The sequence below is a fragment of the Patella vulgata genome, chromosome 4, assembly GCF_932274485.2.
Source record: "Patella vulgata chromosome 4, xgPatVulg1.2, whole genome shotgun sequence".
Taxonomy (NCBI): Eukaryota; Metazoa; Mollusca; class Gastropoda; family Patellidae; genus Patella; species Patella vulgata.
In genome coordinates this window covers 2,987,646-3,004,890 of record NC_065882.2, presented here as the reverse complement: position 1 = coordinate 3,004,890, position 17,245 = coordinate 2,987,646, and the positions used below count along the sequence as shown (strand labels likewise).

The following is a 17,245-nucleotide window of genomic DNA, read 5'->3' as shown; positions in this document are numbered from 1 at the left end:
TAAATAATCACTTGATGATCTAGACTATTCCGAATACTCTAATTTCTACAAAATATAGACAGATGCCACATTTTTTTGAACAAGTCTACAAATAATAATCTATAAGAATTTATTTCGAAAAAAAAATTAAATTCTAAGCTAATTTCATTGAAAATCTTGTTCAAAAGCAATGACTATCGAAAGTTATACTCTACTTTCGTTTTGTTCTTTAAAAAAAAAATACTTATAACGCATGCGCTGGTTATCGGAAGGAGGATTTTCTGAAAAGTGACGTTACGATGTTGAAGCTTTAGTTTGAACTGTTATTTAGCGTTTTAATTCAACTGATCAGATATTTGTACTCATATTGTTCTGCACTATTGTTTATTTGGACAGATTATTAAAATGTAAGCCAGTGTTAGCATTCATACCAATATTATTTATCATAGTATTATGTTTTGTTTTGCTTGACTAGTTAAGTAATTTCACTGTTCGCATTCAGAAACAATGATTCACGATCATACCATTTGGGCAATTCAGAAGCTTGTCACCTTATTTTTAAATATTTCCGGAGTTTTATAAATCATAGCCGGTCTTTTAAATCAGCTATTGCGTACTTGAAAAAGAACGCTGCAAGAGCAAGTTTAGAAACTTTGGTTTGAGGCATTAGGCCCAGCATGGAATCTGTGTAGGCCCTATCTTTAGAGTTTAGGATCATCTTTCAGAGAATCAGTCTAGTTCAGCTCTAAACAGGTCACGTTTACACTAGGTTAGCACTGAACGTAGGTCTCATTACTCTCGCCCTGTACGTTCAGGAACCGCCCTATTGAATCCTTGTCGAAAAGCTTTCAAACCCTAGTCAATTTTACTGGTCAACTTTTTACTGCTAAACGGTCACGTGTCAGTCCCTGTGAATGCCGGTACAGGTACAATGTAAAGGAACATTTTAGTGAGAAAATAAGACCTTGCTTACCACGCCAGAGTCAGTATGCCCAACACAACATGCTGTTAAAAATACGTCCCCTTCTGGTAAACGGATTGGAAGAAGCCATTAAAATCTAAATATGGGTAACGCACAAACTGGCTCTTTGTCGAAAATGTTTTTTCATCCATATCAATTTTACTGGGTAATTTGTTATGGCTTTAAGCTCGCGTGTCAGTCACTGTGATTGCCTGTACAGTGTAAAGCAGGGCTCACCAAACTAGGCCCGCCATTGCATGTTGAAAAAACCCATCAGGGTTGTAAAAATCCACTAGCCCGACAACAGGGGCTACCCAAAATAACTTGCGGGCTAGTGATCTATTTAGCCGTACTAGTTGTGGGCTATTGCCCTTTTACATATTCACCAGTTGAAATCAGGTTGATTTTTTTTTTATAAAAAAAGCCTCCATAATATTTTATAAGATTAGTTAGTGTTGACATAAATATTTAAAAACATACCATTGAATTTTAAATTTTGATTAATTAACACTGCTGCCCAACGATTGACTGTTACGCATTTCGCGTGTCACAATAATAAGGGGGGTTGGATGGCCAAATGGTTAGCACGCGCGCGCTGTAATCATAAGGCCTGTCATTGAGTCAACTGGCGTGGTTTCGAATCCCCGGTTGTACGTGACAAGGAGTAGGGTCGCCTGTCCAACCTCGTGGGTTTTCTCCGGGCCCTCCGGTTTCCTCCCACTGCTAAAGACCCCTACGCACAAGCGAATTATTGAAATAAAATTAAACCATATGTTAGTCCCGAAATGACCTAGTTTGTGTCGAGTGGACGTTAAACTCCATTTCTCTCTCTCTCTCTGTCACAATAATAACTATGTGCGCCGCAAGCCAGTCATTTTATGTATATTCAGTGCATTGTATTGAACAAAATATTTATCCGACCTGCGCTTTGCATTCTTTCAGTTATATCAAATCCACTATGAAAAAAAGTTTGATGACCTCTGATGTCACGGAACATTTAAATGAGAAAAAAAGATGTTGCTTACCGCGCTAGAGCCAGTATGACTGACACAGCACCTTGATAGAAACAGGTGCCACTGCCAAATAGTCTATTCCATGCCATTACAGTCGTTTAGGAACTTCGCAAACATGAAGACAATACAAAATTTAAAGATACATTATGGGAGATTAGATAACGAGTCGGCAGTTCTCACTATAATAATTAAAAACTAGATAATGTAATGTCAGTTTACTGAAAATTTCATTCAAATTGATCCACTATGAACCGAGAATTAAACGATTGAAATTTCCACCTAGACTCGATCATCATTACTAAAGTCAGTACAATAAACAGCATAGTCTCGATTATCCATTTAATCATTAAATCGTGAAGGAAAGTTGTGCAGTAAATTGGCTCATAATCCAATAAAGATTGCAGGCTAGCGCGATGCCATTGAGAGTTGATTATGGTCTAGATAGGTTAATTAACGTCTAATTAATAATTTAAATAACATTTCAGGCCTAAAGAAAGACTTGCAATAGACAGATTTAGCTCTTGCATAATGTATGTTTAAGAAACCAGGGAAAAAAATTATAATCTAGCAGGGAGATATAGATAAGATATTTCAAAATACCATAATTTCATTGCCTGGTAATTGTTGTTTTTGTTTTCACAGATTTTTAATAAATATGAATCCAGTTTGATTTAAGAAGACATCCGATATAGGATGTCAAACTCTCATCAACCATGAACAATGAAAATATGAAGAAAACAAAAATTGTGGATGAGTTTGTCAAAAATACTCTCACAGACAGACACCTTGCACAAGAAATTCTTGAAAGTAAGAAACATTATTTAAGTTTGTAGGGGGGTTGGATGGCCAGGTGGTTAGCATGTGTGCGCACTCATAAGGTCTGGCATTGAGTCAAGTGCAATTTCGTGGTTTTGATTCCCAGGTAGTACGTGACAAGGAGTAGGGTCACCTGTCCAACCTTGTGGGTTTTCTCCGGGACCTCCGGTTTCCTCCCACTGCTAAAGACCCCTATGCGTAAGCGAATTATTGAAATAAAATTAACCCATGTGTTAGTCCCGAAATGACCTAGTTTGTGTCGACTGGTTGTTAAACCCCATCTCCCTCTCTCTATTTAAGTCTGTACTCTTTGAACAGTTTGATTTATGGTTTTTAGTCAAATCAACTAATATTCCATAATAAATAAACATTTATGGAATATATGTTCATATAAACATTTCACTATTTTTTTAGAATAATTCAAATATTAATCATGTATCATGTACTCAAATAATAATAATGAATTTAGAGTATTTAAATTTGAATAGTAAATTCAACATTTGATGTGACTACTTGTGCCATTGTCTTGTAAGCTTATCCTAGACCAGTATAACTTGCTACTATCTGAACCGTCGTAAATTTTAAACAGATTTCTTAGATTATAAACAAACTACTTAACTTTGGTTATTATAAACTTACCTGTGTGTTTGAAATCAACTCCCGTTCAATAAAATCCATTGTCATTAATCTCAACCAATAAAAAAGTTCTCTTAAGTAGTTTGTTCATAATTAAAGAAATCCATTTAAAATTTAAGACAGTTCAGAAAAATAAAAAAATGAAATAGAGTTTAACATCCTACTGTTCTGCTCCAAACTGGGCAAATGAAGACATGCATACACCATACAGTGTGCTATGACAATGAGGGAAATTTTGCCCAGACAGCAGCACTACAGCATACTCTTATATCGAATTCCAACTGTCAAGGGATTTTTACGTGCACGCCAATGTGTACACGTGACCTCGGTTTTTCGTCCCATCCGAACGACTAGACAGCTGTCCTTGTCAGGCCCTCCGTCCTGCATCACTGACAAGGGGGAATCACGCCGTAAATCTGGATACACTTTCTCGGCCAATGCAGTAATCGAACACCCGACCTCCAGGCTAACAAGCCAGCGTCTTACCCACTTAGCAACCGTGACCCCCAACACAGTAGTACATGTACCAGTATATATACATAGAGCTGAGGTATGGAGCTTATATCTTATCAAGTTGTAACCTATTTTCCAACGTGGTTCCCCCTTGTCAGTGGTGCCAGAAGGAGGGCCTGACAAGGACAGCCGTCTAGTCGTTCGGATGGGACGGAAAACTGAGGCCCCATGTGTACATTGGTGTGCACTTGGTATTTGTAATTCAGTATAAAAGAAGGCCATAGTGCTGCTGCCCAGGTAAAATTTCCCTCATAGCACACTGTATGGTGTATACCCGTCTTCATTAGCCCAGTCGGAGCAGAACAGTAGGACGTTAAACCCCATTTCATTCATTATCAGTTGTAACCTATAGTTGAATGTTAATATCGTTATAGTTTATAGTTAATATCATTATATTTTATAGCTAATATCGTTATATTTTATAGTTAATATCGTTATATTTTATAGAGAATAACTGGGATTTAAAGAAAGCTTATGGCTCCATCGAGAAAATGTGCAAGGACCGAAATATGGCGAACCATCCCCGCCAAATAACAGGAAGTCATACTATTGGTAGAACAGGAGGGTTTGTAGATAGTCAGGAGTATAGTCGACCTGGATCTGGATTAGAGTCTGGTTATGGTATCCCGATATCGACACGGTCTTCCACGATCTCAGGCTCAGCTACTAATCCTTCTGTAAGATCGACAATTCCCAGGTTTCCTGTAGAACCATTACAGACTGATGGAATTCAGCAGAAAGTGCATGTCTTGCCTCCGTCAAATGAACGAATAATACCGATACAGGTGATATCAAGTAACACAACCTCGTCACCCAAACGACTTGTACAACAAAAAGCTGTGATTGAAGAACCACACCCATCTCAGGTCCAGCGATCATCACAAGCGTATAATATAGAGAAACCTTTGAAAGAGAAAACGCCCCCTAAAACCGAACAATCTTCAACAAGTACAAATAAACCAGGTAATTCATGTAATCACACGACTTAATCATTTATTCATAAATAGCATTTTATCTAGAAAAAACGGAATATGGTCCACACTGAAACGGAAAATAACGGAATTCAGAATGCTTAAAACAGAATTTGCCATTTTCTGAAGCGGAAAATCATCACCCCTGTACATTATATTTGAAATTTGTAAGATGGGACGTTCACACAGCATTCATCTTGTTCCTCATTTATAACCTGCGCTTAGAAATTGATAAGCAGGGTTTACAGGGCAATTTCAACAGTAAGGCTAGGTCTCTAGTTCACAAGGCATTCTCAGACTTAAGAATTTACTCAACTTTCAATCTCTGTTTATGAGAAATGTCTTTAATCCAGAAACACAAAACTGTACAACATTTTATAAGTGGCTATATTTTAGTTAAAATGAAGCGAAGAATTGTGAGTAAATTCTTAAGTCTGAGAATGCTTTGTGAACTAACTCATGGCCAGATATGGTCTTTGAGGTCTGGACAAATAAGTCTCCGGAAAAATATTTTGTTTTGTTTAAAATTTCAAATTTAGAGAAAGCTAGAAAGTATTTTTTGATGTTGAATTATCCTTTTCCCCCCAAGAAATAGGTAATGAAATGGGGTTAAAAGTCCTACTGGGCTAATGAAGACGGCCATACGCCATACAGTGTGCTGTGAGGGAAATTTTGTCCGGGCACGGGCACTATGGCCTACTCTTATATCAAATTTCGCCTACTAAGGGATCTTTTAAGGGGATGCCAATGTATGCACGGGACCTCGTTTTTTTCATCCCATCCAAACAACTAGACAGCTGTCCTTGTCAAGCCTACTGACAAGGGGAAACCTCGTTAGAATATCCCAATGAACTTTTTCGGCCAATGCAGGTATTGAACACGACACCTCCAGGCTACCGAGCCAGCGTCTTACCCACTTAACCACCGTGGCTCTATGGAAGTAGGAAGTGAAATTTGAATAAATGTTTACAAAAAACGGAAAGTCAAATTAGTGTTGTTTGCTATGTTAATTATTTTTTATCAAAAATAAATCTTCTATTCCGTACACTTGAGCAAATATTACGTACTTGAGCAAAAACAAGTCTGCCAGTCCGTACACTCGAGCTAATATTAAAGATACATTATGGGAGATAAGATAAAGAGCTGGCAGCTCTCCCTATAATAGTTAAAAACTAGATAATGTAAAGAGAATATACTGAACATTTCATTCAAATTGATCCACTATGAACCGAGAACTAAGCCATTGAAATTTCTGCCTAGCCTTGATCATCATTACTAAAGTCAGTACGATAAACAGCATAGTCTCGATTATCCATTTTATCGTTAAATTGTGAAGGAAAGTTATATAACTTGTGCAGTAAATCGGCTCATAATCCACTAAAGATCGCAGGCTAGCAATGCCATCTAGAGTTGATTATGGTCTGGATAGGTTAATTAATGCCTAATTAATAATTTAGATAACATTTCAGGCCTAAAGGAGGACCTGAAATAGGCAGATTTAGCTCTTGCATAATGTATCTTTAAGTACTTGAGCAAAAATAAGTGAGAGTGATATAACTTAGTGTATAGTTTCATGACATCAATACCTTGACTAAGTTTGATAATAAACATTTCCCACTAAAGCTAAGTAATTTCATTAGTCGATGCTTTGGGACAAGATAACTTTGATTCTAACTGATGGAGAGTGATAAAACTTAGTGTATAGGTTCACTACCACCAGTTACTTCAAAACCCGGACTGAGTTTGATTGTGAACATTTTATGCTTAGACTAAGTATAGATAATCAGTTTGATTGCTTGATACTTTTGAAAAAGAATAATGTGCAATTAATCAATTACATGTACATGTATGTCATCTATTTATTTTGGGATTTCGGCGGTGGACATCAGCCCCACGGTTGGCTTGTCTATATCAATAATGAATTAAACAATTTTTCTTTTCCAGAACCAAAATTAAAAAGAGGAATATCGAATATAATGGAGAATGCATCTCTGTTGACGGAAACAAGAAGCTGTGTATTACACGATATAGAAGAAGACAGTCACGATCATATGTATATATTAACCTTTGTCTTACCAGATTTAACTGTACATAATGATGGCTTCAGGGCTTTCTTACAGAAAGAATTAGTTGAAACTTCAACATTGGTTTCACTCGAACAAGCAGGTTTGTCACCATATAATAATAATAATAATAATATTGAATTGTCTTATATAGTGCTAGATTATGTCTGCTGGTTATTTCTAAGCGCTTGCTCAAATATTTGGTAAACAGATTTGTCTTTAGTGTTGACTTAAAACTTGTAAATAGAATTGTCGAGCGCATGTGTTGAGGAAGCTCATTCCATAAATAGGCACCGTGAACTGGTAAAGAGTATTTTCCATACAATTTATTATATCTGGGAACCAAAAGCAATGTTTTATCTGCTGAAGATCGCAAGTTTTGTCGCAAAGGAATAGTGAATGAAAAAAAGTTCATGCATATACTGTTGTGCAGAGGCAGAAAACATAGCTTTATGGATATCTCATAAACAGTACAAGATATATCTTAATGAAACTTTGTATACACATTAACCTATGATTACTAATTAGAATTCTAATAATTTTTGTTTCCCTGGAAACTGTTAAAGATTTACTGTATTGTACTTTTTAAACAAATCAATGTATTATATAGTAGTTTTGGTAATTAGAACTGTTTGTATGGAAACAAAGATTTTGGTATTCAATTTTTATTCCATAATCCCTTCAAAATATCTTTATGGAATTTTCTACACATGTCAACCTTTTGCTAAATTTCTCGGATTTAATCAATTCTGTGTTGCCATGGTATCTGATTTGATTTAGTTCTTGGTTGTTGTTGGGGGGTTGGATGGCCGAATGGTTAGCATGTGCGCGCTGCATCATAAGTTTTGTCATTGAGTCAGCTGGTATGGTTTCGATTCCCCCATTGTACGTGACAAGGAGTATGGTTGCCTGTCCAACCTCATGGATTTTTTCCGGATCCTCCGGTTTCCTCTCACTGCTAAAGACCCCTACGTGCATGCGAATTATTGAAATAAAATTGAACCATATGTTAGTCCCAATATGACCTAGTTTGTGTTGAGTGGAGGTTAAACCCCATTTCTCTCTCTCTCTCTCTCTCTCTCTCTCTCTCTCTCTCTTGGTTGTTTGTTGATTACAATAACACAGATATTATGTAGTATCCCTTTACCATCCAAAACATCTCCAAGGGCATGGGGAGAGAGAGAGAAATGGGGTTTAACGTCCACTCGACACAAACTAGGTCATTTCGGGACTAACATATGGTTTAATTTTATTTACATAATTCGCTTGCGCGTAGGGGTCTTTAGCGGTGGGAGGAAACCGGAGGACCCGGAGAAAACCCACGAGGTTGGACAGGCGACCCTACTCCTTGCCACGTACAACCGGGGATTCGAAACCACGCCAGTCATCTCAATGACAGACTTTATGATACAGCGCGCGCACGCTAACCATTCAGCCATCCAACACCCCCCCCCCCCCCAAGGGCATGAATTGATGATGACTTGTTAAGTTGTTTGTTTTTTGATAAGATAGTAATATAATGGTGTTTAAATGTTGTTTAAAAGTTGTTTGTTTTTTGATAAGATAGTAATATAATGGTGTTTAAATGTTGTAGGTCGATTGAACTGGTGGGCGGAGATGAGAATATGTCAGAGGTTGTGGCCAATGGCAACTACTGGTGATGGTAATTGTTTACTTCATGCAGCTTCACTAGGTATAACTTTTTGTCTTATTCTTACAATTTACTAGTCAAATTTTGAACATTAAATTTTCCTGGCCCCAAGTTCACAAAGCATTCTCAGACTTAAGTTAAACATGCATTATGCAAGAGCAAAATCTGCTTATTACAAGTCTTTCTTTAGGCCTGAAATGTTATCTAAATGATCAATTAAACATTAATTAACTTATCCAGACCATAATAATATGCAAAAATTTCACCCGCTTGTTTCTCGGCTCATAGTGGATCAATTTGACTGAAATTTTCAGCAAATTACCTTTACACTATCTAGTTTTTAACTATTATAGCGAGAACTGCCATCTCTTTATCTTATCTCCCATAATGTATCTTTAAGAATTTACTCAAAAAAATTGTTTGAATTATTTTAACTAAAATATAGCCCTTTATAAAACTATGTATGAAATACATCAATAAGAAACTATGTGTAAAGTTTTGTGTTTCTGGATCAAAGATATTTCTTATAAACAGTGATTGAAAGTTGAGTTCCAGTCAAATGGAAAAATTTCACCTCCAATAAACAAATCTGCCAAACTGAACAACTAGCATATGAATACAACAGCCCCAGGCGAATTTGGGACCCAGTAGAATTGGGTCCGGGTGAATTTGGGCCCCGGGCAAAAGCCTGATATCCTGGCAGTTCATAATAATAACAAAAATAAATGTTTGTCGTTTGAAATATATGTGAATGAATTCAACAAAGAATTAAGTTCAAGTTAATCCAATCCCCGGTTGTACGTGACAAGGAGTAGGGTCGCCTGTCCAACCTCGTGGGTTTTCTCCGGGTCCTCCGGTTTCCTCCCACTGCTAAAGACCCCTACACGCAAGCGAATTATTGAAATAAAATTAAAACCATATGTTAGTCCCTAAATGACCTAGTTTGTGTCGAGTGGATGTTAAACCCCCATTTCTCTCTCTTAAGTTACTCCTCTTCGTCTTCAAAGCGTTAAACGGCCAAGCTCCATCTTATATAAAAAGTCTTGTCGAACCCTATACTATCAGAAGAAATCTCCGTTCTCAGAAAAAACATCTTCTAAAATCTCTAGCCATTAACTTACAACTTGGAAAATGTGCCTTTTCTTATGCTGGTCTTTTTCTATGGAATAGACTACCACAATCAATTAAACAATCACATTCTGCGGGCCATTTCAAATCTCAACTCAAAACCCTGATCTGTAAATAATCAGTGAATATAAAAACCAACAGCGCCTTAGAAACTGTTTTTCTCAGTATTAACGCGTTTTATAAATGACGATATTATTATTATTAATTGATTTATTTATTTTGTAGCTATGTGGGGAGTACACGACCGAGAATTAATATTGAGGAATGCTCTGTATGATCTGTTAACCAAAAGTACTTATAGAGATGCGTTATATAGAAGATGGCGTTGGCAACAAACTATTACTAATAAAGAGGTTATTATCCTACATTATTTCTAGGGGTCAAGGTGGCTAGTTTGGAGGTCAGGTGTTCGATCCCTGCACTGGCCGAGAAAGTTCATGTTACAAAAAATAGAATAAAACAACGTAGTATATTGTGATTGGTTAATTTAACAGAAAAATAAAAGTAGAAATCTTGCGAGACACATGAAATTACTTGGAACGGAAGCGTGCCATTTTTGACGAATTTCTGAGAAAAGATTTTATTTTGATGGCATATTCTCAGATTGATGATAATATTTTGAAGGGGAGAGGGGGAGGTTTTTAAATAAAGAAATAAACAAGCAAAGAAACATCTACAAATATTTCGATTGGAATGGTGTAACTTAAAGTAGTTTTGTTTTAGACAATAGTGTGTGCGACATCGTGGAGAGACAGTAACTGAAATTTTTTACCTTCATCTGTACATAAGTCTAAGCAGAGTATAAGACGAAGGCCAGACTTCGGCGAAAAAAAGTATTGACTTGTATCCCTAAAAATACGGTATTAGCTTACTGTACAGACATTTTATATCAGTGACAAGTTAACACACGAGATTGAATCACTTATCCCCAATAACAAGTTGACCATGTTTTTATAAAGTTGTATCCGGTTTCCTCCCACTGCTAAAGACCCCTACGCGCAAGCGAATTATGTAAATAAAATTAAACCATATTTTAGTCCCGAAATGACCTAGTTTGTGTCGAGTGGACGTTAAACCCCATTTCTCTCTCTCTCTCTCTTTTATAAAGCTGTAACATTTCAACTTTTCAGTCTGGTTTAGTTTTTTCCGAATCGGAGTGGAATGCTGAGTGGGCAAATCTACTTAAACTTGCGTCACCGAAACCTAGAACCTTACCTGATCAAGAAAGTAATAGAAGACATAGTTGTTGTGATAGTCCATTAACGCAGGGGTAAAATAGTTTATTTATTTTCTTTAAAGGGATCGTTCGCACTTTGTATGTTCGTTGGTCTGAGGTGCTTACTGACCCCTTAACAACATTTATTAGAAACATTCATGTTTATTAAAAAGAGAAATGTATGTTAATAATGAATAAACTTTCATTCGTTATTCCATCAACAAGGGGGCCACTGTGGCAAAGTGGGTAAGACCCTGGCTCAGTGGTGCAGGACAGAGAGCCTGACTTGGTCAGCTGTCTAGTTGTTCAGATGGGACAAAAAAACGAGGTCCCGTGTATACATTGGCATGCACATAAAAGATCCCTTGGCAGTTGGAATTCGATATAAGAATAGGCCAAAGTGCCGCTACCCGGGTACAATTTCATTCCTAGCACACTGTATGATTTATGCCTGTCTTCATTAGCCGCGTCGGAGCAGAACAGTAGGAGTTTAAAGGGACAATAACACTCTTGCTGACTTGACTGCTTCAGAAAATAAATAATAGCCTTATTCTAAGCACTAGATGTTTAAGTGTCCTACCTGTTGTGTAAATTATCCATTACATCCTAATTTACTTGTCCAGAGGGTTCGAAAATATTTTTAAATCCAAGTCACATTTGAAAAGGTTTACGTTAGGCTTTTCAAATCATTTAGTTGAAATTTTCCAATTTGAATTAATTGGAATATTGTAAAATAGTACAATTTGTTGACCAGAATAAAGATTGGGACATATTATTCAGTTACAACAAGAGTGGTATTGAGCCTTTAAACCCCATTTCATTTCATTTTTCTATTTTTCTATTTTAGGTCTGATACACCGGTTGTTTATGAAAGCCTGGAGGAGTTCCACGTCTTTGTTTTATCGCATGTTTTAGAGCGACCTATAATCATTGTGGCGGATAAAGTTTTGAAAGATTCAAGTGGTGAGGCGCTGGCACCTATTCCGTTTGGTGGTATTTATCTTCCGTTCGAGTGTGGATCGCGTTATTATAGATCACCGTTACTGCTGACTTATGATGCTGCACATTTCTCAGCTCTTGTGCCAATGGAACAAGAAAATCCAAACCATCCACCAGGTAAATACATAATAGAAATAAAATGGGGTTTAATAACGTCCTAGTGTTCTGCTCCTACCGGGCTAATAAAGACGGGCATACGCCATACAGTGTGCTATGAGGGAAATTTTGCCCGGACAGCGGCACTATGACCTACTCTTATATCAAATTCCAACTGCCAAGGGATCTTTTACGTGCATGCCAATGTGTACACGGGACCTCAATTTTTCGGCCCATCAGAACTACTAGACAGCTGTCCTTGTCAGGCCCTCCTTCCTGCATCACTGACAAGGGGGAACCACGCGGGAAAATCTGGATGAACTTTTTCAGCCAATGCAGGGATCGAACACCCAACCTCCAGGTTACCGAGCCAACTGAATTCTGTGATGAGCATTTTCTGCTAAGGATAAGCAATTTGAAATTGTGATGCTTTGAAAAGTAATAACTTTGATTCTAATTAAGTGATGAAACTTAGTGTACAGTTTCATTACATCAATACCTTGACGATGTTTGTGGGGGGGGGGGGGATGGCTGAATGGTTAGCATGTGCGCGCTGTATCATAAAGTCTGTCATTGAGTCAACTGGCGTGGTTTCGATTCCCCGGTGGTTGTACGTGACAAGGAGTAGGGTCGCCTGTCTAACCTTGTGGGTTTTCTCCGGGTCCTCTGGTTTTCTCCCACAGCTAAAGACCCCTACACGCAAGCGAATTATTAAAAAAAATTGACCCCATGTGTTAGTCTTGAAATGACCTAGTTCGCTCTCTCTCTCTCTCTCTCTCTCTCTCTCTCTCTCTCTCTCTCTCTCTCTCTCTCTTCTCCTTCTCTTTGACCATGTTTGATAATGGGAGTTTTCTGCTTAGGTTAAAAAGAATGATAAGCAATGAGATTGTTGGGTGATTTATGACATGACAAAATATACACGTGTCATCAATTTATTATTGGATCGAGGCAGCGGACATCAACCTTACTGTTAAATGAAGATAAAGGAAGCAAGTCGCAAATTCAGGATTATCCACAGTCTTCAATATTGCAAATACGACTTACATTGATCAATTTAAATCGACAGTGAAAAGATGGACTTCTGATATCTAATATTTAAGACAAAATGAAAATTTTAAAATTGGCACACGTATAGCGTGCCAGAATGCTTTCAAGCGCCATTTGTAATGAAGCGACTTGATGAATGAGGCTAAACATATCTTTGCATATTTGGCCGAACATAACTGTTTGGAAATTAGAGTAAAAACAAAAATTGAATGTAAATGAGTTTATATATATTCATATTACATAATTTTATGCTTTGCGACCCATTTGTGTCAATTTCTAGGTTCCAAATATTAGCGATTTAGCTCCTTTAAGATATTAAAAACTCACACATTAGATCACTCAGAAATCCGCCCCCCCACCTCAAATTTGTGAGTTTTAAATTAAACATATTGGAGCGTGGTCTTTCTGTAATCACTGTAACCATAACAACTTAAACATTGACTTAACATAATTCAGTGGGCGATCAAGAAATGCATTACTGTGGACCTTTTCCCGTGATCTGTCAAACAAATAAGTTCCTTTCATATTGAATATTAAAATATGATTCTTTGCCTACAATTTTGATTGTCTTTTTCAGCCGCCATTCCTTTGGTTGATCCTGAATTTCAGCTACTTCCCATTCACTTTTATTTTGATCCTGGTGCTAAATGTGAGTGGAATAAACCGAGCAATAAAACTACTAGTGATACGTCCAACGAAGATAAATTAAATCTACTGCAAAAATTTATGGACGTGGAAAAACTTCCAATACCCAATTTTTACGGGGAGAATGATATGGAATCGGATAAGAATTCCATCGGTTCGTACGATTCGGATGATAATGTCGGCTGCGTCAGTAAAGGAGAAAAGAAGAAGGACGCTAAAGTAACGCAGCAGATGCAAAATATCGGGAAACAATTTGGTAGTATCGGAAAAACAGTGGGCAAAAAAATAAAAAAGAATTTCGGCAATTTTGGTAAAACAGCAAAAGGGGGTCAAGAGAGTGAAAAATCTGGTCAGAGGAAAGCTTCTGTAGGCAGCATTATTACACAGAGTACCAAGGTTATCACTACCATAGCAACCGCCGCCGATAAAGATCGCGTCTGGTGTGCTCGACTCTCGACCCAGCGCACGGAAAACCAGCAACTCATGGTTAAAAATTACATGCACAATGCTCGAGAAAGATATGACAAGGATCGGGAATTAAAACGTCAGAAAGGTGAAGAAATACGGAGTCGAGTTAACGAGATATCCAACAATGCCAACCAGAATATGTGCGTAACTCCAGGCTGTAATCTGTACGGTAGTCCAGATTTTGCATACATGTGTTCTAATTGCTATTCCCGCCAAAAATCTATAGCAGGCGGAAAACCACAGGGGATGTACAACAACAGCATACCTGGCCGTGGCCGACCAGCAAGCGACATTGACAGATATGGTCAAGCGTACGACGACACGCAAAAATACGGTAAATCCAAATTTTACGCCCCAGCCGATGATTTCAACAAGCCACCTGAATTAAAATCCAATCGTGTGAATGTTATAAAAAACAATCTGGACAGACCTAGATCGACAGATGATGTACGGACCTCAGAACAATATCGATTACAAGATCGTACTCCGTCCCCAGATTACGATAATGTTGATTATCCAGATGAAAGAAAGAAAGAGTTAGGGATGTCTAACGCACAGAAGTGTTTCTCCGCAGGTTGTTCTTTCTACGGAAAACCAGAAACCGACAATCTCTGTTCCGCATGCTATAAAGAAAAAAGAGATTCGTTGCTTAATAAGGCTAAAACTCTAACTAGAATATAGAAAATGCAATATAGGTTAAAGATGTGCAACATATTTACAATCTGATTCAAACACAGATCCTATTTCGTTTTGTTTTTTATAGTTCAAAATTTCATTTTACTTATCTTTACTACACTAGGATCTGGAAGAGTTATTGTATAACAGCCGTTCTAGTTGATGTGAGGGATAAGCCAATGAAACAGTTGATTACGACGAGTTCTTGGCGTGCTGTGCATGGAACTGTTGGTAAACCACTAGACACATCAATTCTGATTGATTAATCAAATGTCTGACATCATAGGGTCAAAAGCTGCTTTTATGACATCTGACGCGACCTTCCACTATAACCAGTCAGATCTTCGTGTAGTGTAGGTCATCGAAAGTATAAAAAAATGAAACGAAATATAGATGTGTATTTTAATGAGATTGAAGATATTTATGTTAATTATACACATTCAACGATCTACTTCAGTTGTTGAAACGTTAGTCTATCCTCCATAGGATTCAAAATGTTCTGTCTCAAGTTTTTATGTTTAAAAATTTCAAGTTGAACCAAAAACTTAAAAATATTTTTATATGCCAATATCTGATGTGGACATACAGTATACTGTAAAACAAGTAATTAATGCATCATGAAATTAATGCTGCATGACAAAAGTGCTTCATGAAATTAATGCTACATGACAAAAGTGCACAAGTAATTAATGCTTTATGACATAAATGCGTATTGAAATTAATGATATCTGACAAATGTATTAAAGTTGATGCAATCAAACAAATGCGAAAAATGCCCATTGATATTATTGCAACTGTACATGACGAAAATGTGTATTGAAATTAATGCTAACTGACATAAATGCGGATTAAAGTTAATGCTGACATAAATGCGTATTGAAATTAATCAACCTAACTTAATGCTCCCGAGGAGTAGGGTTGCCTGTCCAACCTCGTGGGTTTTCTCCGAGTCCTCTGCTTTCCTCCCACTGCTAAATTCAACCATCGGAAATGACCTTGTTTGTGTCGAGTGGATGTTAAACCCCATCTCCCTTGTATAGGTTTACATTAATTACTTGTCAAACAGTATTGCTGTCAACTGTGTCCATTATCCATCAACACGTACACTAAATGCAGGGTTCAGGTCTTAAAGAAATATTATGTAAGATTTTGATAAAGAGCTGACTGTTCTTGCTAGAACCATTCAAAAATGAATAATGAAAAATGAATATATTGAAAATTTCAGTCAAATTACTTTATTCTTGGCGAAGTTATGAGTGTATGAAGTTTGTAGCATAGATAGCCTTGATTGTCAAGTACCGTTGCTACATTAAAGATGCATTATGGGAGATTAGATAAAGAGTTGGCAGATCTCACTATAATAGTTAAAAACTAGATAATGTAAAGGGAATTTGCTGTAAATTCCAGTCAAATTGATCCATCCTGAACCAAGCTTTTAGCGATTGAATTTTCGGCCTAGCCCCGATCATCATTACTAAAGTCGGTAGTATAAAAAACATAGTCTCGATTATCCATTTCATGATTTAATTATGAATGGAAGTCAAACAGCAAATCAAAACCTAATGCAATAAACATCGCAGCCCAGCAATGCCATCAAGAGTTGATTATGGTTTGGATAATTTAATAAATGTCTAATTAATAGTTTAGATAATATTTCAGGCCTAAAGAAAGACCTGCAATAGGCAGATTTAGCTCTTGCACAATGTATGTTTAATATAGTCTTGATTATCCAGTTTAAATGTTAAATTATCAAATGGGACAGATTATGAGCTTGTCACGATAATAAATGTAATTTATATAACTTTAACAAATTTATATCATAATTTATGATCAACTTTTTTGAAACAGACAAAATTGAGACTTATGATGATGGGGAAAACTTTGAAAGCCAGAATGAAATATCTGCAATAGCCAGATTTAGTTTTTACATAATACATCTTTGACCAGTTAAATATCATAATTTTTATGCAACTTTTTTGAAACTGACAAAATAGACACTTACGATGATGGGGAAAATGACTTAGATTTGAGATAAATGCTTTTTCATTCTCTCCTATGACGTACATGTATAAGCTTATAGGTTTTAGGTTATATCACTGTAACCAGATATCATTTAATCTTGTGTATTTAGCACTAATTTCTTTGTTTAAAAATTCATAAAAATTGTTTATAATCTAATTTGTACTTGTGTCCAGTTTAAAGCTGGCCATTCAATTTTGATAATGAGTGTCCAATTTACAAGTGTTTAATTTCTCGATCAGTTAAAAAATAAACAACCCAATTGATTAATGATGTATAATGATTAATTTTTGAACAGTGGTCAGGAAATTTATTACTTGTAAATTGGACACTCATTATCAAAATTAAT

General features: G+C 36.7%; 1 protein-coding gene across 1 annotated transcript; it reads left to right on the top strand.

Moving 5' to 3' along the window:
- Positions 1-262: 262 nt before the first annotated feature.
- Positions 263-16,983, top strand: LOC126819688 (OTU domain-containing protein 7B). The gene is made up of 9 exons (XM_050547878.2): positions 263-386; positions 2,596-2,760; positions 4,366-4,881; positions 6,834-7,055; positions 8,547-8,645; positions 9,957-10,084; positions 10,862-11,001; positions 11,795-12,063; positions 13,667-16,983. Exons 2-9 carry the CDS (start codon positions 2,667-2,669, stop codon positions 14,881-14,883), a joined length of 2,685 nt encoding a protein of 894 aa, XP_050403835.1. The 5' UTR covers positions 263-386; positions 2,596-2,666; the 3' UTR covers positions 14,884-16,983.
- Positions 16,984-17,245: the final 262 nt, after the last annotated feature.

Bases quoted from the DNA above. Each gene is read 5' to 3' on its own strand.
- LOC126819688 (XM_050547878.2), top strand. From the start codon at position 2,667: ATGAACAATGAAAATATGAAGAAAACAAAAATTGTGGATGAGTTTGTC. The intron at 8,646-9,956 runs GTATAACTTTTT...TTTATTTTGTAG, and splicing joins ACTTCATGCAGCTTCACTAG to CTATGTGGGGAGTACACGAC. The intron at 10,085-10,861 runs GTTATTATCCTA...TCAACTTTTCAG, and splicing joins AAACTATTACTAATAAAGAG to TCTGGTTTAGTTTTTTCCGA.